General features: G+C 42.8%; 1 protein-coding gene across 39 annotated transcripts in view; it reads right to left on the reverse strand.

Annotated features, from left to right (window-relative positions):
* The window catches only part of MAGI1 (membrane associated guanylate kinase, WW and PDZ domain containing 1), a 485,140-nt gene that overhangs the window by 245,970 nt on the left and 211,758 nt on the right, over positions 1-27,412 (reverse strand). For all 39 annotated transcript variants that reach the window (XM_083424561.1, XM_083424577.1, XM_083424567.1 and 36 more), the window contains exon 2: positions 2,194-2,310. In XM_083424561.1, the coding sequence (XP_083280687.1) occupies positions 2,194-2,310 (117 nt within the window). The remainder of the gene's footprint in view (positions 1-2,193; positions 2,311-27,412) is intronic.

Genomic DNA, 27,412 nt, shown 5'->3' on the forward strand with positions numbered 1-27,412 from the left:
AGCATCTTGAAATACATACAAAATATGTGTAGCCCATGTTGCCTTTAAAAAGGCGTAAGGAAAGTAACACATTTAGAATACGATAAAAATACCCAATTCACATAAAAGCCTGAAACATGTAACAAATTTTAAAAAATTAATTGGGTTGTATGCTACGAAAGTAATTGCATGAGTGGAGTGCTTCTGTTCATGCAGTGGAATTCTGCTCCTTTTTCTGCCTCCCCTCTTTGATGCGCTCCCCAAAATATACCGTACTTTCCCGTGTATAAGACGAGGGTTTTGAATTATAAAATAACGTGAAAAATTGGGGGCTGTTTTATACACGGATAGTGCATAGGGTGGACTGGGGATTGGTTGGTGCTGCAAGCAGGAGATTGTCAGTGGTGATTGGGTGGGAGATTGGTGGCTGCGGCAAGGGATGGTGTCGATTGGCTGTTGCTGCGGGAATTGGGCGGGTGATTGGTGACTGCTGGCGGCGAGCGGACCAATGATTGGTTGCTTTGACGAGGAGTGTGGGTGAGCGATTTTCGGCAACCCCTCCCCCAAAAAGCTCAACAAACCTGGGCAATCTCCCCCTCCCCAAAAAAAGCTGAACATGTCTGAGCAATCCCCCCCATTTTCTTAATTTGGAGTCCCCCAAAATAGGGGGCGTGTTATACATGGAAAAATACAGTACTCTGGGGGCTCCCTCTGGAGCAGATTTGGTGGGTACAGAGGCATGTGAGGGGAGGAAAGGGTGAGCAAGTTGCATTGTGGGAACATAGGTCATTCTGCTTGTGCAAGTAATATGGCTGCATTTAGGTGTGGGGCTTTATTGTAATAGGGTTTTGTTGTTATAACATTCCTTCTACATTGCAGTACCTGTTGCATGACAAACGGTGCCTTTTAAATCAATATACAGTGGTACATTGGGTTACAAACACCTCGGGTTACAAACGCTTCGGGTTACAAACTCCGCTAACCCGGAAGTGGTACCTCAGGTTACAAACTTTGCCCCAGGATGAGAACAGAAATTGCACGCCGGCAGCGCAGCAGCAAGACCCATTAGCGAAAATGCACCTCAGGGTAAGAACGGTTTCGGGTTAAGAACGGACCTCCGGAACGAATTAAGTTCGTAACCCAAGGTACCACTGTACTACTACGTCACGCTGAATTTTAAAGGGCAGGAAAGAACTGTATGCCAGGATACCATCCCAAACTGTGTCACATGAACGGCAGATCATGAAAACCGTGGGAAAGTTACAACACAAAACTCCTGCATTTTTCTGAGTTGACGAGGTTGCAAACGGATTTGTCTTTTTCTGGAAACAATTAAAACAGAGATGAGCACTAAAACTATGCTAGATTCTGCAACATTTCCAGAAGTGGCTTTTAAGCTATTTGAAAGATCAGATCACATAAAACATGAACATTAGCGGGTAAGGAAACATCAGGAAGATGGACAAAAGTTTAACACCAACTCCGTAAAAGCTGGCCTGTCAAGAGAAAGGCGATACAACACTTTGCAAAAGAGTCAGGATTAAGTATTAAGAAGCTTCCAATTTGCAGGACAGTGATCCTGCCTTTATACATTTATTTATTTATTTATTTTGGTTCAAACTGAAGGGCCCTCCACAGATATCCAAGTATACCAAATTGTTGGTTTGGGGTGAAAGGCGGCTTTTGAGTCAAAGGCAGCTTTTAGGTCAAAACCAACGTTTTTCATATTGTTAACAGGAACGTATGAAGCTCTCTTCATTGATCCACATTCACCATGGAACATTTGAAGCTGCCAAATATTGGGCCAGGTAATTGTTCAATCTAGCCCACTATCATCAGTAGCCTTCCATGGTTTAAGGCAAAGGTCCTTCTCATCACCTGCAACTTGATCTTTTAAACAGGTGGTGTCAGGGATTTGATTTGGGACCTCCTATAGGCAAAACATGTGCTTTAACCACTAGGCTGTTGCTCCCTAATTTCTTAACCTTCTCCATCCAAGCACTCTGTGCAACTAGTGACAAAGCAAATCCAGCATTTTCTCAACCACCACCGGAAGCAAGCATCTCCTCCTAGTAAGAAAATTAAACAAAAAAAACACCAGGTCTCCACACAGCAGCCCCATTGGCTGTCATCAAAAAGTTAGCACCAAAAGGTTGTTTGTTTGTCTTCAGTTTTATTATACCAAATTCACTAGATGAATTGTTAGATACTTACAAGGCACAGCGTGGCGATAAAGGTTATCTCTAATAGTCTGTTGCAGCTCGTGATCTGGAGATCCTTTCTGAAACCTCTGGTTGAGATAATGTCTCAGATCTTTGTTCAGACGACTTCCTGCAAGAAAAAGAAAGAAATCACAAGTTGAGCAGAGAAGGGATTAACATTGCCAGCTCTAGCTAACATTAGACTTGCAATTTGCAGTTCCTCTGAATTATGGTATGCTGCTTTCATGTGCGTTTTCTGTAAATGGCTAATTATTACCAAAAATAACTTGCTGCAAACATGAAATCTCCCTGGCTTTACAACCCCTCTTCCTTCCTGCTGGTGCTAAAGGGATTATCACCCTCTGTCCTGGCAATAGCACATATTTTTTCTGCACTGGGAGAAAAATGACATAGCAAAATGATGATGGAGAAAAAATATTTTAAAAGGGAGAGCATTTCTTCTTCCACACAGCCCAAGACTTGGGTAAAAAGGAAGGCTGGACACACAGATTAACATAGCAGAGCTGCCTGGTCTTTAGTTGGGAAATACTCAAATAAACTAACATTTGCAACCTGCACAGCAACTAGGTCTGGGTAAAGTCTAAACTTAGTAACTTAGACAGGCCTCCGGGTTTCAAATCCTAGATGAGTGTTTCTCAAACTTGGGTCTCCAGCTGTTTTTGGACTACAACTCCCATCATCCCAGGCTAGCAGGACCAGTGGTCAGGGATGATATGAACTATAGTCCAAAAACTGCCTGAGACGCAAGGTTGGGAAACACTGTCCTAGATGATAAGCAGACATTAAGCCAGAGCTCCCCATTTGAGACGAAACTCTGGTGTAAATGAACCAAGAACAAAGCACCAAAACCAGGACACAAATGAAAGAGGAAAGGCAAAGGTGTACACTTAGGTGTACACTAAACCGCTAAGTTCTACTCAAGGAGACCTACTGAAATCAATGACCCTAGTTTAGTCATATTCATTAATTTCAGTGGGTCTAAACTTAGCTGAATACCACCCATTATCAAACTTAGAATCAAACTTAGAATCATAGAGTTGGAAGAGACCACAACGGTCATCGAGTCCAACCCCCTGCCAAGCAGGAAACACCATCAGAGCACTCCTGACATATGGTTGTCAAGCCTCTGCTTAAAGACCTCCAAAGAAGGAGACTCCACCACACTCCTTGGCAGCATTATGACCAAATCTACCCAGTGGGTTTAAACAGTAACATTTCTAGGGAAAGTTTGAAAGATTACAACCTGAAGAATTGGCTACGCTTCCTAACAAGTCGTTTCCAACACCAGTCTGCTAAACTAATAGCAGTCCGTACATATTAACGGTATCTTAACCAAGCAATGGGTTTCTTGATTTAATAGTCCCCAATATCTAAGCTGCAATTGCATCTCAGTTTTTCTGGTGACCAAGAAGGATGTATAGGTTTCTTTTAAGTCAAATGTATTATAGCGTCATGAGATGTTTGTACAAGTAGGTGAAATAGTCAAAGGCGAAATTGTGCAGTATCAGCACACACAATTTATGCAGGATATAAATCACATATAGCTTCTTCTTCTATGTTCATAATCATATACATCAATAAATGTACTCATTAGTTATTTTGGTCATAGACCAGCAGGGACTTAATGTGCTGTAGTTAAAAATATGAATTTGAAACACTTAATTAAAAAAAAAATCAAGGATCTTCTAAGTTTTTCTATAGGAACAGAACTCCATTAGAGACTTCCAGGACTAATCACTGTTCTGGGATTTGCGAAAGAGACATTTTTATTAGTCCTGTTGAATTCCCACTAATGAGCTCCTAGCAGGGCATGGGATCAGTCAATTCCCCCCCCCTCCAAAAAAGGGGGGGAGGGGGAACAATTAAGCAACACTTCTCTTTGTCACATACTCATCTATTTTTACACTTCCAAGAGTCCCACAAGGGCCCAGCAAATTCATTCTCCAGGCACGCGAAATAATTAAGCTGAAATGAAATTGTTCCACTAATGCAAACTCCCACAGGATTTAAGATACCTTTGCAAATCCCACCGCCACCCCCATTCCAGTTTTACTGTATGTGCTCCAAGAGTTTTCCAGTGAAAATAAGTACATTTGCTTTGCCTTAAATGGAACGGGGTGCCATTCCACCCCCCACGCCCCATCACAGCCACATGGGAGCCACCTTTAATAGAATTGTGGAGTTGGAAGGGACCACGAGGATTTTCTAGTCCAGGGTTTCCCAGAGTTGGGTCTCCAGCTGTTTTTTGGGGGGGACTACAATTCCCATCATCTTGCCTACAAAGGTCTGTATAGTTAAAGCTATGGTTTTCCCAGTAGTGATGTATGGAAGTGAGAACTGGACCATAAAGAAGGCTGATCGCCGAAGAATGGATGCTTTTGAATTATGGTGGTGGAGGAGACTCTTGAGAGTCCCATAGACTGCAAGAAGATCAAACCTATCCATTCTTAAGGAAATCAGCCCAAAGTGCTTGCTGGAAGGACAGATCGTGAAGCTGAGGCTGCAATACTTTGGCCACCTCATGAGAAGAGAAGACTCCCTGGAAAAGACCCTGATGTTGGGAAAGAGTTAGGGCACAGGGAGAAGGGGACGACAGAGGATGAGATGGTTAGACAGTGTTCTCGAAGCTACAAACATGAATCTGACCAAACTGCGGGTGGCAGTGGAAGACAGGAGTGCCTGGTGTGCTCTGGTCCATGGGGTCACGAAGAGCCGGACACGACTAAACGACTAAACAACGACAACAATTCCCATCATCCCTTGGTGGCAGGACCAATGGTCAGGGATGATGGGAACTGTAGTCCAAGAACTGTAAGTTTGGGAAACCTTGATCTAGTCCAACTCCCTGCAATGCAGGAATCTTTTTGTCCAACGTGGGGCTCAAACCCATGACCCTGAGATTAAGAGTCTCATGCTCTACCAACTGGGCTATCTGTTGATGAGATTCTTTCCCACTGTGGGTTTCCAGTAAATGACGTAAATATGTGGCTGTGGCACACTGCTTGGGCCTTTCCATTGTTTAGGAACGACTCACATGATTCCACCATTCACATACTGCTCCCAGCAGTGCAGGATAACATTACAGAAGAGTGGCTCCTCTGTGGCTATGGGCAGAAGACACCTGGGTCTTCTCATAACAGAAGAACTTGCCACTGACGCTGCACTGCCACTGTAAATTCCCTAGCTGGCAAGCCCCTTCTCACAAGCAAATGAGAGGAATTCAGTCGGTAGAGCATGAGAGCATAAGACTCTTAATCTCAGGGCCATTGATTTGAGTCCTACATTTGACAAAATATCACTGCAATGCAGGGAGATGGACTAGATGGCTCTCATGGTCCCTTCCAGGTCTGCTATTCTATGATTCTACATTCCAGAACCATAATGAACTCAGCACAGTGGTGGTCAGATTGCAAGCACTGAAGCCCCAAGCCTATATAGGTTGAGCAGCAGTTTTCCTGTCTTGAAGCCCTCTGTTCAATCCTGTCATTGCAATAAACTACTTTCCAGTAGCAGTCTGAATCATCTCCAACTGAAGGTTATGGACAGATTCTACGATTTAATTGGTTTAAAGATTTATATGCCGCCACGATGCCAAATGGCATTCAAGGCTGCAGGACAAAATTCTGCTGAAAAATTAAGCCACCCAGAAGCCATAGAATATAAAACACAGAATCATACGAAAATGATAGAGAAGGTTATCTATTTCCAGCCTGCCATGGTCAGACATTCCAGCAAGAGGAGTTGGTTGAGTCCTATCCCACCTCCAAAGAATGAGTTTCTCAGGGTAGCTGAAGAGGCAGTTGGCCGATTGGCAGAGCCTGGTGAACTGGAGGAGAAGGGAAAGTCAAGAGAATTGGGCCCATTATGATTGTCTGCACTGTCACAAACAGCCCCAGCAGCCACACCAACATGGCAGAAGCACTTAAACTCATGCCTAGCTCTGCATCTTAAAGGTAAAGGGACCCCTGACCATTAGGTCCAGTCGTGACCGACTCTGGGGTTGCGGCGCTCATCTCGCTTTACTGGTTGAGGGAGCCAGCGTACAGCTTCCGGGTCATGTGGCCAGCATGACTAAGCCACTTCTGGCAAACCAGAGCAGCACACAGAAACGCTGTTTACCTTCCCGCCGGAGCGGTACCTATTTATCTACTTGCACTTTGAAGTGCTTTCAAACTGCTAGGTTGGCAGGAGCAGGGACCGAGCAACGGGAGCTCACCCCGTCGTGGAGATTCGAACCGCTGACCTTCTGATCGGCAAATCCTAGGCTCTGTGGTTTAACTCACCCTAGCTCTGCATCTTTGAACTTTGCAAATGGATCTTTGAGCAGTACATCTTGTATTCTGAGCTAATGCTGAGACTCTGTGCTAACTTATGGAATAAAGCTTTTGGGTTTCCTGGAGCCAAGAGTATCAAGTATTGTGCCCGAGGGTGAAAGTCAAGGCACTTATATTTCTTAATTAGTTTCAGTCACTGTTTTATCAGCTTGTATATATTGTAACTGTTGTTTGTTTCAGGACATTCTGGAAACCAATCTGAGATCACTATAATAAGTGATGATGGGCAGTCTACAAACCTATGTGAGAAATACAATAAATATATGTGTGCACATATTCCCTGACCCCCCCCCCAGAATTAAAACGTTAATGCATAGTTATTTTTTTTGTCAAAGGTAAAATAACAATTCTAGGTCAGTCTCAGCCCTGTATACCTGAAGGAGTGTCTCTATACCAATCATTCAGCCTGGACATTGTGGTCCAGAATCCAGGGCCTTCTGGTGTTTCCCTCACTATGAGGTTCAAGGAGCCAGGCAGAGGGCCTTCTTGGGAGTGGCGCCTGCCCTGTGGAACACCCTACCATCAGATGTCAAGGAAATAAACAACTATTTGACTTTTAGAAGACATCTGAAGGCAGCCCCATATAGGGAAATTGGGAGTTGCCCAGAGTGGTTGCGGCAACCCAGTCTGCTGGGCAGCATATAAATAATAACATTCTTATTCTTATTCATTGAGAGTAATAAATTTGCATGCAAACCTTGTCAAACACTTAAAAAATAATGATGATGATGATGCTTTTAGGTGCAGGTGGACTGAACACCTCTGAGAATGCAAAGCAAAAGATAACTACCAAAAACCCTAATCATCCATTTGGCTCAAACCATTTTATGAAAAGCTATTTCTCCTAACTGCTGATACACTGTACACTTGAGTGCTACATAGTTGCCTTGATGAAGCTAGAAAATGGTAGGAATGTAGGGAACTCAAGCTCAAATGCCTCTTCAACTATTAATCTGTTTTAATTACCTTGAGCAAGCCACGCTCCCTACCTCACCCAATGGAACTCACAGATTTGTTGCACAATGTAAGCTAATGAAAGAGGATTTAGAGAGAGGGGGGGAGAGAGAGAGGGAGAGAGAGGGAGCGAGGGAGAGAGTGCAATGGAACACATGGAGAGAGGTAGTCCTGCAGGGGTCAAGCAATTTGTGGCTTTGTAAACCAGCATCTTTATAATTATATCTAGAAGGCTACTGGAAGCTAATACAGAACATCATGCACTGGCAACACTCCAGATGGGATGTTTCTTGAAAGAAAAGTGGAAGATGCTGCTAAATCAGAAGGCAGCAAACTTCAAGATTAATCCCATCTGGAATACATTACATCAGTGTTTCCCAAACTTTTCCCAACCATGGCCCCCTTCCGACCTTGTTTCATTCCTGTGCCCCCCATGGCCGTAGCCAAGAGGGGGCAGTTGCTCCCCCCATAAGTAAAAATACAAATCAATACAAATTTGAGGTTCTGCCCCCCCTAACAAAAATTCTGGCTATACCCATGCCCCCCTCCGTCCTATCAGTAGAAAGGTGGCTATTTAAATGTTTTGTTTGTAAACAGAATATATTTCATTTATAATTTTTAAAATTCACACAAAATACAATTACATAAAATGATAGGAACGTAAGGAAATATTGTTGAAGCAGAAAAACACATAGAGAATAATGGAGCTGGAAGGGACCCCAAGGGCCATCTTTCTAGTGCAGGCTTCCTCAACCTTGGCCCTCCAGATGTTTTTGGCCTACAACTCCCATGATCCCTAGCTAGCAGGACCAGTGGTCAGGGATGATGGGAGTTGTGGTCTCAAAACATCTGGAGGGCCGAGGTTGAGGAAGCCTATTCTAGTGCAGCTCACTGGAAGGACAGATCCTGAAGCTGAGACTCCAATACTTTGGCCACCTCATGAGAAGAGAAGACTCCCTGGAAAAGACCCTGATGTTGGGAAAGATAGAGGGCACAAGGAGAAGGAGACGACAGAGGATGAGATGGTTGGATAGTGTTCTCGAAGCTACCAGCATGAGTTTGACCAAACTGCGGGAGGCAGTGGAAGACAGGAGTGCCTGGCGTGCTCTGGTCCATGGGGTCACGAAGAGTTGGACACGACTAAACGACTAAACAACAACATTCTAGTGCAACCCCCTGCAATGTAGGAATCTCAGCTAAAGCATCCATGGCAGATGGCCATCCAACCTCTGCTTAGAAACCGCCAAGGAAGGAGAGTCCAGAACGTCCCGAGGGAGATCCATCTTCCATATATTATAAAAAATAAACAACACTTATTTGACCCCAGTTATTTGACACTGAGCGGAAAACCTAAAGATACAGTCCGAAAGGTGCACAGAGAGTTCTGCACAGGGAGGTGCACAGGTACCACTGTAATTTTAAAACAACCTAATCAAGACATGCTTGTTCATATAAAGACATCCCAACCGAAAACTGCACAACTCCAGAGGAAATGACTTAAACCTAAGGGGGACTCCTCTCTACATGCCATTGCACCTTGGTACTTGGCAATGAGAAACGTCACCACTGTGAGTCCGTATTAGGACTGAATGGGAAACCCTGCAAGAGAACATATAGGAAATGAGGCACTCCGTGAGTTAAGAGGTCGCACAGTAGCGATTTGTACAGCATTCAGGCCACTGCAAACGTTCTGGTGCGGAAAGGAAAATTCATACATGCTGTTGCTGCTTGAGCAAATGGCACCCTTTAGAATTTTCTTTGTTGGGTATTGCCCAGAACGGTTTCCCTTGCGAAGTGGAAAGCTTCAGGTGAGCACATACCATTTAATTTGTTTTTTGAAATTTATATCCTGCTCTTCGCCAAAACGATCACAGGGTGGGTCGTTTGCAGCCAATGTAACCATCAAACACAACCGATACAGCAAAATCAAAACACATATTCCGCCAAAAAACAACGACAACAACCATCATACTCAACATATATTGATAACTGCTCGGATGCTGTCACCCTGTTCGGAACAGCAGCATCCAATAATGTTGGGGTTTTTTGGTGCATTAAAAAAAAAAGATTAACACAACATCAAGCATCTAAACTCCTGTTGCTGGCATAACCCTAATCCCAGGAGCAGATAACAAATGGTAACATTTTGTGCTATATTACTTCGCTCTACTCCATCCTGGCCTCCCAGCTGTAGACCAAAAGTGATTATAAGTAATGGGGCTATAAAAGCCATCCAATAATTAGAACACTCACTGGCCTTATGCCAGCAGTGACAAAAGAGAGTGATTTATGTAAGTCAGGAATGTTACATCTGCCAGTCTACAGGCTGCAATATCCCTGTGGCTTTCAGGTCAAAGCTTCACACTGCTCAGTGAGATAAGGGGAAGAAAACAAACAAAACAGTATTGAATGGCCTGCTTCTTGTCTGCACAGTTTCTTTCTTTCTTTTTTATTTTTAAAAATGAAGGGGACTTGGGTGGGAAGGCTCTGTTAGGTGATGGCCGTATCTAAGATCAGGAAGAAATTTCTGTTTGTGCTGGTTATTGAGAATGTTTAGGGGAGTTTTTAATGTTTGATGTTTTATTGCGCTTTTAATTCTGTTGGGAGCTGCCCAGAGTGGCTGGGGAAACAAAGCCAGATGGTCAGGGTACAAATAATTTATTAATATTATTATTATTATGGCTTGGCTAGCTGGCTTGAATGTTGCATAACAGAATGAACCTGTTACTCTCATCTCTGAATTGTGTCTCTCTGTCGGGACAGGGAGTGTGATCTGAATCACAGCAGATGCGCCGGGTTTTCTCTGATACGCCTTACACAGCATTATTTTGAATTTATTTTTTAAAGATGTGCATTCTCCCCTTCTTTGTAGAATTGTTTTAGGACAGGTTATAACACACACAAAATATATCAACACAGAACAAAGTTAAAATATCACGGAAGCGGACAGTTGGCTTATATAAAATGTGGGCTCGCGCACACCCCTTCCAGCTAGCACAAGCTGGCAAAGCTATTTTGATTCGAGGCAAGCAAAAACAATTTCATACATCATTCATTCTCAAAAAATATGTTCATGACTGTGGTTAGTTTTGTGCTCGCGCTTAAAGAGGTAAAAATAAGGCCAGGAAATGAAGGCGTGAATAACATCATTCCACGTAAGACCTGGAACTTACACAGTTTTCCCAGTTCCTAAACCAAGGTCTAGGAGAATGTCTGGCATGCTAACAGCACACTTCTAATTCCTTGATTTGTGCTGCCAGAGGAAATGTGACTTCCTACAGACTCTCGTTTGTGTGTGTGTGTGTGTGTGTGTGTGTATGGGCAGCAGAGCAAACCATGGATCTGCTGATCTAAAGCTGCAAGGCTTTGGTTAGGGTAGTGGTTCTGCCAATCCCAAACCATATTTAGAATTGCTCTGTAATGGGCACTGCAACATAGTCTTATGCGTGCTTACTTAAGAGTTCAGTAGGTTTTGCTCTCAAGTATGAGTGCACAGAACTGCAACACTGCCATGTGCTATAGACAAATGGATGGGGTGGGGGAGATTCTGTTTTCATAGGACGCAATAAACAAACAGTGCTAGATTTAGGGCTTTATTGTTATGGGTGCTTTTCTTAGACCAACTGCTACTCTGGGCAAGCTGCAAATTGGACCTCTAGCTTAAACACTGCAAAGGTGGGAGTGAAAAACATAGAAACTGTTTTATAGTGTATGAATAAATATTTCATTGGGAGAGAACATTGGGAAATTGTGTCCATGGTATGATTATTTTCCACATAGTCATTTTGAGACGTTGGCACCCTATTTGCATCAATTCCAAAATTCAGATGCGGTTTCACTTATGCAAGATTAAATATACTGCCTTCAGCTGTACTTGAGGGTCGATTTCAAAAAATTCCACTGGTAAAACGCTTATGTCCATGTGGAGATGGTGGTGTTGAGTCAGTGGGTCATGTGCTTCTAGCCTGCACTCTTTATAAAAATTTGAGCAGTGAGGTTATTACCCCTCTACTGCTATCCATACCAGGTCATATCTTCTAGCAGATCAAGATAATCATGGGACAGCAAAAACTGCAAAACATTTAGCAGGGGCAATTAGAACAAGACCTATAATTTGATTATTGATGTAAAGCTCCAGAATGTTATTTTGTACAGTTAAGTTTTTTACCTCTATCTTCAGTACATTGTATTTTATTTTATTGCTACAGCTAGTGGCTGATGCAAATAAAGATTCCTCTGATTCTGATTCTTTCACTGGGAGAGAACAGATCAGCTGCAGCTGCTTTGGGAGCCAGAGACACACACACACCCCACTTCACTGGTGTCTGAAAAAGAGACAAGCATTTGGTTCCAACTCTTTTCACCTCCTCCTTTCCTCTCTTTGAAGAATACTCATCAAACACAAGCTGGTGTGGGAAGAGAGAGGAGAGGCATGCCTTCAAAACCTCTCTAGAATTGACACCAAAGAGTAGAGGCGAGCAAAGGTGAGAAAAGGGTGCCCAGGGGATCAAATACAGGAGGGCATTTATCTGATTGAAATGAAAATATCTAGGCCAAGCTAAGAATCAGAACTGATCCTCATGCACATCAAACAGGGGAAGCACTTGGGGAAAATCAGCCCTGGGTGATGACCAGGGAGAAGCAATGGGCTGCAGAAAAAGGTGATTAGACCAAAACATACTTTGGGGATAATGGAAATTCTGCTGCCTGCTTCACGAAAGAGCGGAAGCCACCAGTAAATGTGGAAAGCTGAAATAGCACAGGATACTTCCTTCTGCACTTGCTGCCAGGACACTGGGGGATTTTGATTGGGAAGAACACAAATTTTGCTACATTTCTTAAAACAGTGGGAATCGCCATTAAATGTCTATTCTCCGAAATATCTGAAAAGGTACAGAAGTGAGGTGGAGGTGAATTGCCAGGACACTGAGGAATTGTGAGTGAGTGGCAGATTCTCCCCTACCCCACCCCAAAAAATAACAACCACAATTTCTTTTTGGTGATGTAGAATAATTTCTTAATGCATTTCTGAGCTCTTGGCTCCACAGGGTGAATGTTAGCCATCAGGAAGCACTACAATGGGCACCCCAAGACTGACACAGGAAACCATGCTGGTTCATTAGAGAAATTTCAGAATCCACAGCCAGGCGATATTAATAGCAAGGAAGCTTTTGAGTTCTCCTGAACTCTGCACCACCTACTGAAGGCATATCCAAGCCCTCTAGGTTCTTATCATAAAACAACAACAACCCTGAAACATTCACTGTGCATAAGCAATCCAAAGTCATATACGATGATCAAGATCAACCCACTTTCAGTGCCTTTGGTTGTGCACACAGTAGAAAGAAGAATGGCCCATGCACATTTCTGGACTACAAACAAGGCAGTGCGTGGTATGAAGAGGCATGACTCACTGATGCTCCCAGTCTGTGCCATTCTCTGGTGGATTAATGAAAACATACAGCTACCTGTAACTCAATATTGTACATTTCTACATTGCAGTGTCACAACTGCGCTTTTATTTCAAAATTGCTCTCAACAGCGCTGCACTTTCCCAGATAAGGCAAGCAGCCAAAGGAATAAAAATTGCCAAAAGGTTCCAGTCCTATTCAGTACTGGCCATCAAATATTTAAGCTCAGCACGTAGATTGGTACAGCATCTATTAAGCTTAGCTGAATGGTACCTTGGTATGAGTCCATCAGCCTGATCCCATTCATGCTTCCTTGGCAGCAAGTTCTGCACATTTCAATGTGCCTTGGTAAGCATGCATAGAATGCCACTCTTCCTAGACCCTCCCTGCAATTTCACCCAACCCTTGTGTTTTGCCTCCTTATTTCCACATGTGGTTGCAATTACTTGCCATAGATAGAACCTTAGCCTTGTGGGGGCTTTTGCAGCACCTGCCAAGCAAAGTCCAGTCACTGGGAGCCATATAACTAGACTTGCCATGCAGAGAGCAAAATGGGTGAATTCACCCTTGAATAACCGTAATAAGAAGTACAAAAATTGCTGCAGTCATTGCACATTGACCAATCGGTTGTGCATTGTGTGTAGACCAGCATCCTGCGTGGTCCAAGTCTGAAGATTCTGGATGTCACAAACGGAAAGAGCTACAACATTTGAGCTGTCAGTAGCTCATGCAGGCATAAGGCGCTACTGAACTTGTAGCAGTGCAAGTGGAAGGCACAACTGGGCAGCTGCCAAAGCCCATCTCCACAAGGGATCCACTATCAACCACTGGAGGCTTCTGGCCTGTTCACCTGCCATCTCTGGGCATACAATCTATTCCAAGAGTGGAAGGATAAGAAGGTAGCTTCTTTCACTTCCCTTGTGCTTCTCCTCTGGGCAGACATACAGGGGGCAATGACTGGGCAGAACGTGAACGGTTGCTGAACCCACTCAGGGAGGGGGCCCACTGAGGGCATCTTGCCCAAGCCTGCTCCCCTATCACAAAAAATAAAATCTGGAGCTGGCACTGCATGTTCCCTTGGAGTCCAGATTACTCTTTCAGGAAATGTGTTGGCTGTACACAGAGTGGCTTGGGATATTTGTGTGCCTGAATAGATATTTGGTTTAAACGAATACACAGGCACATATGCAACTAGATCTATATGCAACTAGATATATATAAATATTACTTCTTGAGCACAGGGAGTGTGTGTTTGTCTCATCCACGCTTCTGTCTTCACTTCCTGACCATACTCTCCCGCCTGCAACACTGTGCAGTGCCTACTGTTGTGTCATCTCTGGCTCTGTGTGACTGCTACACAACCACCATTTTCACTACTCGAAGGAGTCTCAAAGCTCCTTTCCCTTCCTCCCCCACAACAAACACTCTGTGAGGTGAGTGAGGCTGAAAGACTTCAGAGAAGTGTGACTAGCCCAAGGTCACCCAGCAGCTGCATGTGGAGGAGCGGAGACGCGAACCGAGTTCACCAGATCACGAGTCCACTGCTCTTAACCACTACACCACACTAAGAGTTAAATGAGAGAGATGGGTGGGCGGTGACACTGCTGGCCTCTTTGCTGCTCATTCCAAGGAAGTGTCTACTCAACCCACACCAGGAGCAAATTGCAGGGCATTAAACACACAAGCGAGGAGAGAAGATGCCTGCAGAGGTGTAAGGAGCCCTGGCATCTACTTGCCTAAACATTAGAAACTCGCCCCAAAGAATGAAACATCCCCTACTCCAAGTCTCTGCAAGATTGGTGTCTGTAAACATTTAATGCTGGCTCCCGAAAGGAACAGTGGCACTTTGGAAGCCAACCATGTTTTGCAACCCTGAGTAATAGGGGATTTACATATTACATAATAGAGTAATAGAAAAAAATATCTTTTTTTACATAATCAGAATCTAGAATGAACAGAGCCTGAGTCCACCTCTCTTCACACTGGATCCCTTTCGCTGTTTCCGTCCCCCAGCCATGTCCCCTGCCATCGCCGTTGCCAATTTACGTGTCCATTAAAACAGTGCTTTTGTGAGCAGCCCCACAGCCCCAGTGCTCCTCAGAATCATGAGACTTTCCTCCTAAAATAATGCAATCCCCACCTGCTGTTCAACCAAACCATTTTATACTATTAACTAGGGAAGAAAGCTCTTCCTGGAACGACCAACCTAAAGCAATCTGTGAGCGCAATTCTCACCCAAAGGCATCTGATCTTATTGGGAAATCATACTGGGGGCAAATTCAATCGCCATCTGCCTGATAGCCTCTGTCTACTAAGCGGTCAGCGTGAGGCAGCAGATAGGCCTCTCTGCTCATTTTGGCACTGTGCTGTTTCATTTTGTACTCACAGAAGGGCATGAACCAGTCCTAGGGCCCGAGTCAGTCCAATACATTTTGCAGCCTGAGGCAGAGCAACAAACCCTGTCCCCACCTAACACCAAGGCCAGGCACATTATTGTGGCACCTGAGACAGAAAATCTAACAAGCACCGATCTCCCTTCTTGGCAAAAAAATAAATAAAAATAAAATAGAATAATAATACATTGTTTTATACAGTATTGGAGGGAGGGATTTTTGTGTGTGTATTTACTTATTGATATTATTATAATTTCTGATTGTTATAATGTGTTTTTTGAATTCTTATCCTAACAGTGCATTTTATACATTGAGAGTCATTTTGGGCATAATTGCTTAGAAAGGCAGTACAGTATACAAATAAACAGCTCATTGTTATGAAAATAGATGATGACCCGAAACAAATTAAATAACTAAAGTTGCTACCCTTTCGTGACACCAATATCTGGTTCGAGAGGCTGCTGCCTGACTGTATATAATGGTAGGGCTGGCCCTATTCAGTCCCCAATATTCCAAATATATTTTCCTCTAGTACATGGTCCTGCAAACCCTGCTGGGAGCGCTAACACCTAATGTTACCTCAGTGGTATCTCGGGTTACCCACGTTTCAGGTTACAGATGCTTCAGGTTACAGATTCCACTAACCCAGAAATAGTACCTCGGGTTAAGAACTTTGCTTCAGGATGAGAACAGAAATCGGGCGGCAGCAGTGGGAGGAACCCTTAAGCTAAAGTGGTACCTCAGGTTAAGAACAGTTTCAGGTTAAGAACAGACCTCCAGAACGAATTAAGTTCTTAACCTGAGGTACCACTGTACATCATTCGTCCCATTCCCCCTATTTATTTAACAATTTTAAGATGCAAGAGTGCTTCTAAACAACTATTTTTTGAAGAAAAGTCTGAAGAAAGCAGCAAGGATCACTGAAGCAATCCTAGAATCCTAGAATTGTAGAGTTGGAAGGGACCCTAAGGGTCATCCAGTCCAGCCCCCTGAAATGCAGGAATAAGTTGAAGCAATGGCCAAATGGCTTGGTCTATCTAGGACCCACATATCTTAGAAACCACCCTGCCTGTTACGTACCTCTCCATCAATTAAGTTCTTCCACTGGTGCCCTGCTATGTATTTATTCTCTGCAGGGGACCATGACAACACCAGGAAACAGCAGGGCTTTTCAGAGACTGCCTCGGGTTCATGGAACAGTCCCTCAGAGGTTTGGCAAAGCTCTTTCTGGAGAGACGTAAGAAGGGATTCTGAGACCTACGTCCTTTGGGAAGGCAATTGGGAGCTGATGCAGATCTTTTAATTTGGCTGTCTTTAGGGGTTTTACAAGATCATCACACACTTTATTGTTCTAGGCTGCCACAAGTGTGGGAAATGCAGGATACAAATGTTTTATAAATAAACACACGCACATAAGATTTCTGCCCGTCTTGCCTGCAGCCGTTGACTGGCCTGGCTCAAACCAAAGGGACTGGAAGAGAAGGGGGATAACCAGCAGCTTTTCACATTGCAGATGAGCACAGAAGCACTTAACTCCCTCTTCTGTTGAAGCACATGCAACACACTCAGCGGTGCTCAGTAGAATTAGCCAAGAGAAATCAGTTAACAAGCCTCAGCACAACAACACAGCCGCCCTTATTCCCACCCTTTGCTCATAACCTTCTCATACAGACCTTGCAGACCCTCCAAATATCCCCATTTTCCAGGGACCTCCCTGATTTAGAGAAGCTGTCCCGGTTTCTGGATTTGATCCCGAAATTTCCTACTTTACCTTACAATGTCCCTATTTTCATCGGAGAAATGTTGGAGGGTATGGAGTTATCCGACCCCCCCCCCCCCGAGCCATCTGAAAGCAATTCTGTATAGGGATTATTATTTTTTTGAAATGCTTACTGTTTTACTATGTTTTTATATATGTTGGAAGCTGCCCAGAGTGGCTGGGGCAACCCAGCAAAATGTGTGGGGTATAAATAGTAAAATTATAAATATGGAATGGGACGTTCCTAGTTTCATCGGAGAAATGTTGGAGGTTATGGCCTTCTGCGTGCACTGAACAAGACTGCAGGTAGTTCTAACCACTCTAAACATTTGACTTAATACCCTTCATGGGAGGGGGTGGAATTCACTGAAGATGATAGCAGTAATGATGCAGCAATCAAGAAGAAAGGCAGACACCTAGGGGGATAACAGGAATACCAGGAGTGGGGGAAGTGGTTTTAACCACACAGCTTTCTAACCTGTGGCATCACTTTTTCTTTCTTTCTTTTTTACTGCTGCTGCTCTGTGGCCAATAACTAACACTTGTCATGAGCTACCTGGCTGAATTCCAAGGGGAATGGACTGAATATATATTTTAAGGTGTTTGAGATATTACAATAGTCTGATTTACCATATGTTTCCATGTATAACACGCCCCCATGTATAAGACTATTGGGGGGGGGCTCCAAATGGAGAAAATGGGGGGAGATTGTAACCATGTATAAGACGACCCAGAATTCTGAACAAAGATTTTAAATAAAAAAAACCTAGTCTTATACAGTGCAGTACAGTACACTGAAAAGTATGGTAATTTTCTGCCTTGGTTTGTCAATTTTCCCTTTTTTTAAAAAAAGTGCTTTGCATCTTTGATTGCCCAATCCTACACACCTCTCTCCAAAGTATTTCACCTGCTCCCTTTTTACAATGCGGCCACAACTTACGTGCAATTTTACTTGTGTGTCATCAGAAATAAATAAATAAATAAATGGGGGGCCCAAAAAGTGAGCAAGGTTCCAGAAAAAAATGACATTGGCACTCCCACCCACCACTGAATCCAATGGGTTTTGACCATACACAATTTTGGCTTTAGGCACAATCTCTGGAACGTAACTCCCATGTACGTTTTCTAGGGTTTACTGTAAGCATACACAGGATTGCAGCTTGAATCTTGTGTAAGATTCAAATAGTTGAAACCTTATACCAGCAATCTTCTCTCCCCCTCCCCACAAATTCCTACGCTGTAACATCTCCCTCTTCCCCGCTTCTCAAAAGCAGCCATCTCTTTTATATTTATACCTCATTTCCAACTGAAATTAAAAAAAAACGCAATAATGTTACACTTGTACTTTCCCTTGGTTAAAGTTATATATATCAGAATAAATAATCCATAATCAATAGCTGTGGCTTAATATTTTATATTCAGGAGACTTTCTTAGCATTAAGTTAGCTTTTAGCGTGCATCCTGTCAGCTTAGCATTTTTAGCTGAATGGCGGTAATTTCAGGTTCAAAGTTTCCAATCGCAACAAACATAAATTAGGCACAGTTATTTTTAGTTATCAGATCATTGTGGCAATGCATTCATAACCAGGTACACACTATTGGGTTCAGTTCTCATTGATTTTATGAAGAGCGAAATGTCACATGCCACACCCATACTTGAGGCAATGTAATTACCAAAGGTAAAAGACATTCAAGGCATATGAACCCATCAAACCTTTGTAAAAGTTAATGTTCCTTTTAAGGCTTTGAATTGCCTTATTTTGTAGAGTTATTCAGTATGAAATAACTCTTGTTACAACACTTCAGAGTTCCTTTCTCCCTGGAAGGTTCCGGATGATGTTAAGATGTTAAGCTACCATCTTGCTACAGTTTTTCACTGGCAAACTGGAGAGTACCCACTGAAGAAGTACCATTTCCCATTACCGACAAAGCGAAGGGCTGGGCTTGTTTTTCTGTCAGTGGTTATTCTTTTTTTAGTGTTTATGGATTGTACCAGCACCCTTCACTGCCTTCCACTCTTCCCGCTACGAATGGATTTTGGGAATGATTAATAACAGAGGCTACAGTGAGGCATTTAATCAATCTTCCTTGCCACTTATGCCTTCCTGCACTGCACAATGGTAGCCATAACCCATTAAGTACATCTACATAATTTTTTTCTAAATTAAACGTAGCAGCACAGAGAAAGGAAGTTCCCTAGCTCCTATAGCTCATTCGCCCTCGTGCAGAAGAATTAGCCCATCTCTGTAGAACAGTCAACTACTTACCCACCATTATTTGTCATATACAGTGGTACCTCAGGTTAAGAACTTAATTCCTTCTGGAGGTGCCTTCTTAACCTGAAACTGTTCTTAAACTGAAGCACCACTTCAGGTAATGGGGCCTCCCGCTGCCGCTGCGCCGCCGCTGCACGATTTCTGTTCTCATCCTGAAGCAAAGTTCTTAACCCGAGGTACTATTTCTGGGTTAGTAGAGTCTGCAACCTGAAGCATATGTAACCTGAAGCGTATGTAACCCGAGGTACCACTGTATTTAATACCAACAGTGGAGCAAGTGCTGTAGAATTAGAGAAGTGACAGGGCACCGAATCACAAGGCCTTGGTCAGTGACTGATTTTAATGGCGCATGTCAGGAACCAGTGGCCAGCAAGGTCAGCGACCTGCCAATACCCCTGGATTAACACAGGAATGGAAAATGCCAGGCCTAGGGGCCGAAATGTGAACCTCCAGGATCCTTCCTGGGCTGCAATCCCTCCCCAGCCTTCTCCTCTAATAATAATAATAATAATAATAATAATAATAATAATAATAATAATTTTATTATTTATGCCCCACCCATCTGGCTGGGCTTCCCCAGCCACTCTGGGCGGCTTCCAAAAAAATATTAAAATACTGTAATACATCAAACATTAAAAGCTTCCCTAAACAGGGCTGCCTTCAGATATCTTTTAAAAATCTGGTAGTTGTTGTTTTCTTTGACATCTGGTGGGAGGGTGTTCCACAGGGCGGGTGCCACTACCAAGAAGGCCCTCTGCCTGGTTCCCTGTAACTTGGCTTCTCGCAGTGAGGGAATTGCTAGGAGGCCCTTGGTGCTAGACCTCAGTGTCCGGGCAGAACGATGGGGGTGGAGACGCTCCTTCAGATATACTGGAGCAAGGCTGTTTAGGGCTTTAAAGGTCAGCACCAACACTTTGAATTGTGCTCGGAAACATACTGGGAGCCATCACTGCCCCTGTTTTGTATCCTCCCTTAGTGTTTACACGTTGCTAGTATGCGTCACTGAAGCCTGCTCATGCTTTTCCTTGCCTGGATGGAGGAGAGAGGGTGTGTGTGTTGCGACAGGCCTGCTGTACAAAGGTAAAACTAATGTCCATTGCTCCGTCTTTCGCTCCTGGCCCTGCCCCCTCCCCACAAATCAGCCTGTGTTCCCCAGAAAATTGCCTAGAAGGGAATGCACTCCTCAAAGTGAAAAGGGTCCCCTGTTCCCCGATGGGCATATAACCCACCGCCAACCAGAGATGGTACTGAGGAAAGGGTAAGTCCAGTGCCTACTGCCTCAGGGGCTTTGGGGACATTCTCCTTTTTCTGGCGGCGAGGAAAGCGAACAAACCATGGCTCCCATGATCCTTTGACACAGCAGGAGTGAAGAGCTACCATTCCAAAATTTGTCCTCACGGCTAAAGCAGGTGGCTGTGGAAGCCTCTGAAGCAGTGTGAGTGGAAGTCTGGTTCTGCAGGTCTCTCAGCAGGGTGAGAAAACATGGCAAGTCCCTTGCCTGAGGGCCCACTTTGAGAAATGAGTGCAACATGGTGGACCACTATAGCAAGTCACACTTTGTACAATGGCCTGCTAGTCAGCTATGTTGATAAGGTTCCATTTTTCCTCTCACATCAGGTCGAAGGGCCTGATGACTTCAAGTGTAAGGTTTCTATGAAAACCACTACCAAAAGGAGCAAACTTATGGAACTCCAAATTCAGTATCAGCGCAGTTACAAAGTCTCATTCTTTCTGAAAATTCTACCCAATCCTCACATTCTTGTATTTATACACAGCTTTCTCTCATAGCCAGTATGGATGCACACTGGAGCCTAGGTATCTTTCTTCCAACTCAACATATCAGCATTCAAATCAAGAAAAGAAGCCTCTGACAGGATTAGGTAGGTAAATCAGAAAGACTTAAAACATATAAGGCAAGGAAAGCTTTCCGAGATAAAATACTGTGATGCGAAAAGTTAACGGTGCATTTAAAAACACCTATCTTTCAAATGTTTTCATCTTTAAAAAATAGTTAAAAGGCAGTCACTTACTCTGACCTTCTACAGGTATGATGCATTTTAAATCAAAATATATGAATAATGAATAAGTGGAGGAAACTGTTTGCAGAGAACAGAAACAAATAAGCACACTCCGTTCTCCAAGTGAATGTAAAAAACTCGTTCCAGTCAAATGGGGATTATTGCAGAAGCAGCAACAGGAGTTACGGAATGGAGGCACCCAGAGATATTGCAATGAATTTTAATATCCCATCTGTACTCCTGCTGTACTGAGCACTCATTTTGCAGGTTTTGCTTCAACGGAGAGAACAGAAAAAAGCGTTCTTCTCCCCACTATTCCAACCAGTCCTTTTGATTCAAAGCCTCAAAATATTCTCTTTGCTTGCTGCACTGAGACCATACCTCAAGGAGTAAAGTCCAGAATTTGGTGAAAGAAGAATCACCATAAGGGAAACAACACCTTCTAGCTGTTTTGCTTCTCTGTTGTACATCATCATCTGCTAATGCTACTAACCTCCTGTAGACACAACAGCCAAGCATGCTAATGCACTGCAATGCCTTCAGAGATTGAAGCACACCATGGGACCTTTAAGTTGGTCAAACGCAGACACAAAAAAAGAGCTTTTTCCTTTGTACCATTTTCTCAGCCTCATTAGAATGCTGACCAATATTTACCTTGCGAGGGAAGTGGCAAGTGCTTGGTATAAATAAAAGTGCAAGTGATCCTAACTACATGCAATGCCATTCTACAAAATCTATGGTGTGGATCAGGGGTGCCAACTTGAATACAGTGGTACCTCAGGTTACATATGCTTCAGGTTACATACGCTTCAGGTTACAGACTCCGCTAACCCAGAAATAGTGCTTCAGGTTAAGTACTTTGCTTCAGGATGAGAATAGAAATCGTGCTCCGGCGGTGTGGCCCCATTAGCTAAAGTGGTGCTTCAGGTTAAGAACAGTTTCAGGTTAAGAACGGACCTCCGGAACGAATTAAGTACTTAACCCGAGGTACCATTGTAAAATATTGGGGGGCCCAGGAAAGCCTCGTCCTGCACACACACCATTTGAATGGCAATGCCCATCAACTTTAGGAAGGCCCCAGCCCCTCAAATATTTTATTGGGGTGTCCGAAGCCCCTGTTGGCCCCCAGGAGTTGGCTCCTAGGGTGCGGATAAATACAACTCGCTAGGAATCACAAGAGGGGGAAATTCTGCTGGGCTAAGGTCCTGTTAGCAGGATTCCCTTGGGCATCTGGTTGGGCACTGAGAGAACAGGATGCTGGGCCTCTGGTCTCATCCTTTGCTTATGCTTGCACGTTTTAGACCGTCTTGAAGATTATGCTGCAGCAGTTCTTTTTTAAACGCACATTATTAAAATAGCAAGCGCCGTAATGGAGCACACATTAAGAATAGTGTGTGAAATTCTTTTCACCCGCCTTTAAATTGAAGTAGTAGTGCTGAATAAAGAGAGTAAGAGAGAGAAATGATCCTATCTATGAATCATCTTCATTATGAAGAAAGCCTCAAATAGCTTGATCTTGTACCTTACAGAATTAGATGACTGAATGAGGACATACCAGAGTTTAAAACAATTATGAGTGGATGTGGAAACTATATCCAATCTCGAAACAAAAAACAGCAACAACACCAAAACCTTCCACAAAAAATAAGTAGGAAGTGAAGTTAAAGACAAACACAAGATCTTCACACAACTGTTTATAGAGCCAGTGTCTGTGGATCATACTGGTATTGAAAACAGTGATGGAAATGCACCTGTGTAAGATTAACTGCATAGTTTAGACTATCATTGCTTATAAGCTATGATAGGCAGAAAATGCTACTGCATTTACAGACACTACATCCCAGACAGATATTGTAAATAAAGAACTGAGGTTACATAAACTTGAAATAAGACAGAAAACAGGGAGACAACACTTTTAAGATGTTTCTCTCTTTCTGTATACATAATCTATGCATACAGAAAACTAGCTTATCAATAGGTCTAGATTTTACCTCGGATATCTAATTTGATGGTGAAAGAGAACTTTCAACCCCTTTGAGCTTGAAACCCTATTCTAAACAGTGTCAACGTGTGATGCTAAACCATGGTTTTGTGCTATGAAATGAGTAGCAGCAAGGTCAAAGAACATGCTGAGTTGGAAATGTAAAGAGAAAGAGGGAGACTTTTATCATATGTGGTGGGAGTGTGACAAAGTAAAAGCATTTTGGGAACTGATCTATAATGAGTTGAAAAAGATGTTTAGATATACCTTCCCCAAAAAACCAGAGGCATTTTTGCTGGGTTTGATGGGAGAAGAAATTGCAAAGATAGATTCATGTACGCCACAACGGCAGCAAGAACTTTATTAGCCCAAAGTTGGAAATTGCAGGATTTGCCAATGATTAAGGAGTGGCAGACGGAGATGACGGACTATGCGGAACTGGCCAAGCTGACAGGCAGAGTCCGGAATAAAGAGGACCAAAAATTTCAAAGAGACTAAATTTATAAATTTATAGGGTATATGATTAACTATTGTAAAAATGTGAAGACACTGGCAGGATTGACATAAATTCTGCAACGAAAAATGATATGCTAAAACCTTCTAGACCAAAAGAGACAGAGTTGCTTATAAGGATAGAAAGGTCAGAAGGTGAGGATATAAAGTGCGATATAAAGACTTGAAAATAAAAAACCTGTTGAAGGGATGGAGGGACGTCACAAGCTCAGCGGAGCAAATAATTTGTTTTGTTATTGGTATGTTGAAATATTGTGTTAAAAAAGAAATCAATAAAAATTATATTAAAAAAACAAAAACAAAGAACATGCTGAGTTCATGCACTCCACCGCCCATTCCCAATTCCTACACATAACATGTTTACTTCCAAAGAATGTTGTCTTGCCATGGCATGGCATGGCATACGAACCACGAATCTTGGCTTACAATAACTTTAGTTAGGGTTTGGATTATGAAGCTAGTTTGTCTGCTGTAAGACAGGATTCTGATCTGTATAGTGTGGCAATACAACATCCTTGAAAAGGAAACCAATCCCTCAGAAATCCCCTAACTGGTTGCATTTGAGCGGGAAGGTTCAAACCCAACATTTTGTTCAGCTTGCCGCCATAGTGTCACACATGAATGCAGCCAATTAGTGATCCTCTGCCTTTGGGGGGCAGTTTAATTAATTTATCAGCAGCTCCCAAATGAAAGTATGTGTACTGAAATTTTAATCTCTGCTTCTCAACCCTTCTATCTCACCTAATTTTTCTTTTGTATGATTTTTAGCTGTTGTTTTTCAAGGGCTTTTAAAAGAAATATCAAAGAAATAACCAATAACAGGTTTGATACTCCAAAAGAGCACCCATAGACCCATATTCTTCCAATGGTACATTTTTGCTAGGCTTCATTTTTTTCAAACTCAGACATGGATTAAGCAGCATTGTTATATATTTTATTTGAGCTTAAAGTAATGTATTATATTTGCATTTGCAGCTCAAAGAAATCAGATCAGAGTGGATTTTCTTCCCACATGTGAAAATGTTCAAGATATTAAAACATTCATCATATTTAATGAATGTCTATATATCTAAGTGTGGATCTGCTGACGGTCAAGGCAGAACTCTCAACATGCTGCTCATAAAAGGTGAATAATTACAAGGTTAAAAAAAGAATTATTCCTACATTAATATTAATAAATGACAGCACTGTTGAGCATTTCTTACCGCATGTCAAGAAAGAAGGTATCTAGACACAGTCAATTCTATGCTGTTAAATACTCTGAACTCTATACAAAATAAAAATTTGACTAGTGCAGGTTGTTCCTGAAATTTCTTACAGAAACTTTCTGTAAGTAAAAAAAAGGTCTACGAGGCTTTTCAACATTATATGATCAAATAAAAAAGACTGGCCCAGCAGCTGTTGATGAAGCTTCAACAGTAAGAGAAGGAAGGAAGGAAGGAAGGAAGGAAGGAAGGAAGGAAGGAAGGAAGGGTCCACCCACTGTCCAACCAGAATTAAAGGGCACACAACATCCATAGACCAAAAAAAGGCTAAAGATTTTGCTCCACCTACTGGCTTAACTAAAGCATGCCAACCCATCACACAGGAGAGTCAGAGGGCTACAACTTCAACTATTGGGCACCTTCACCACTGCGAATTTCCTGCAGCTGGAGGAAATAGAGCTAAGCCAAACATGTTCTGAGATTCTTCCTCATCCCCTTCCTGCAAAAAGGCCACCTCGTCCCGGAGAAATAGAGTGAAGCAACCCCCATCCGATTTCTCTCCCCACGAATCAGGTGGAGCACTTTGAGAGATCACCTGTGCACAACTCTAGGGAGGAAGCAGGTAATTTCAGACTTCTAAATCTTCGATTTACATAGACAAACCACAAACCTGGGTTTGGAGGACACACTGAGCCAAACCATAGCTGTGTTCCAGGCAGTGCATCGCCAGGGTAACTTGCATGTTTCGCAAAATGAGCCACAGAAGTCAAGCAAGACTGATGAAAGTCTCCTCTTCAAACACTAACTCCGAAAGCAAGTTCTCATTTTGACAAAAACAAACCGTTATCAAACTTCGTAAACTGGCAATTCCTGCATGGTGCATGGGCTGTGTCTGTTTTCCACAATATGCTGAGGCAAAGTAAAAAAAGAATATTTTATATATTTTCAGAAGCCAGTACACGGAGGAGAAATACGGGAAGGGTGGGAGGGGTGAGGTTTGCTTGTTGTTGTTGTTGTTGTTGTTGTTGTTGTTGTTGCCTTAAAAGCATAGCAATGTCATCTAGTCCAACCCCCTGCATTACAGAAATCTCAGGTAAAGCATCCATGGCAGATGGCCATCCAACCTCTGCTTAAAAACCTCCAAGGTTTTTAAATGTTCTTTGAGAAATTCAGTGGTGAAGTACCTCACAATTGCAGCGCTTCTTGTCTTCGTCCTCTCTTGCTATTCAAGTTAAACAAATAAATAACCCCCTCCCTCTTGATAAAAAAACACACACAACCACCACCCAAGTAAATTGGTTCTTTTATTATAGCCCCTCTGGGCCTGACATTTATGGCTGCAAAGTAGTGACACACAGCAAATGCCACGATTCCTTGTTAATGGGAGATAAAATGGTCTGTAGCACAGACAAATAATTCTGTTTGTGTGTTTAGGCATTCATTGGCCATATACCCTCAGAACAAGGGCAGCACAGAGTCACAGTGGGGAACAGAAGATGGCGATAATGATAAAAGGATAGAGAATGACCTTTGAAGGAAGCCCTGCTCTTGTTTTAACGAATCTTTTTAAACATGTGAGGCTCTCTTAAGCCTTACAATTGAGTATCCATTCACCCAAAAGGAAAAGGGAAAGAAATAGGGTTTTAAGACATGTGCCACAATGCTCTTCTAAAACTATTTCACTTGGTCTATGTAATAACATCAACAAAAACATACGACAAAAGCAACGGTTCAGAGTTGAGATTATTTCCAGTAAGTTCCAGAAGAAAATACATTGAATAAACAAAACAATCGTGTACATTTGAGAATATTCAGGATGCCTTTTACTTATACAGTGGTACCTCGGTTTATGAACTTAATCCGTTCTGGAAGTCCGTTCTTAAACCAAGGTGTGCTTTCCCTAATTAGGCCTTCCGCCCCTGGTGCCCTTCCACCGTTCGGATTCCGTTCTTAGACCGAGGTAAAGTTCTCAAAGCGGGACACTACTTCCATTTTTGCAGAGTTTGTAAACTAAATCATTCCCAAACAGGACTGTTCTTAAACCGAGGTTCCACTGTAATTATGAGTGCACCAACCTCCCCTACATAATTAGAAAAAGGTTAGCACATAATGAAAACTATTAGCTGCGGGAGGGCAAAGAAAATCCAGGGAGAAATGAACCCCCCTCACTCCCCACCTTAAGGCTCCATCCTCAAGTTTTTCCAGTGGGGGGGGGATGGTAATTTGGGGCAGGGAAAAGACCAAAAGAATCTTAGGAAATATTTTTCCCTTTAGGAACAAATGAAATGCTTTTTAAGAAAAGGTTTTACTCAAAATCTGCAGTTTGACGATTTTCTATAAGACGAACTATAGCATACTGGAACTAAT

This window comes from Podarcis tiliguerta (genome assembly GCF_965153285.1).
Source record: "Podarcis tiliguerta genome assembly, chromosome: 2".
Classification (NCBI taxonomy): Eukaryota; Metazoa; Chordata; class Lepidosauria; order Squamata; family Lacertidae; genus Podarcis; species Podarcis tiliguerta.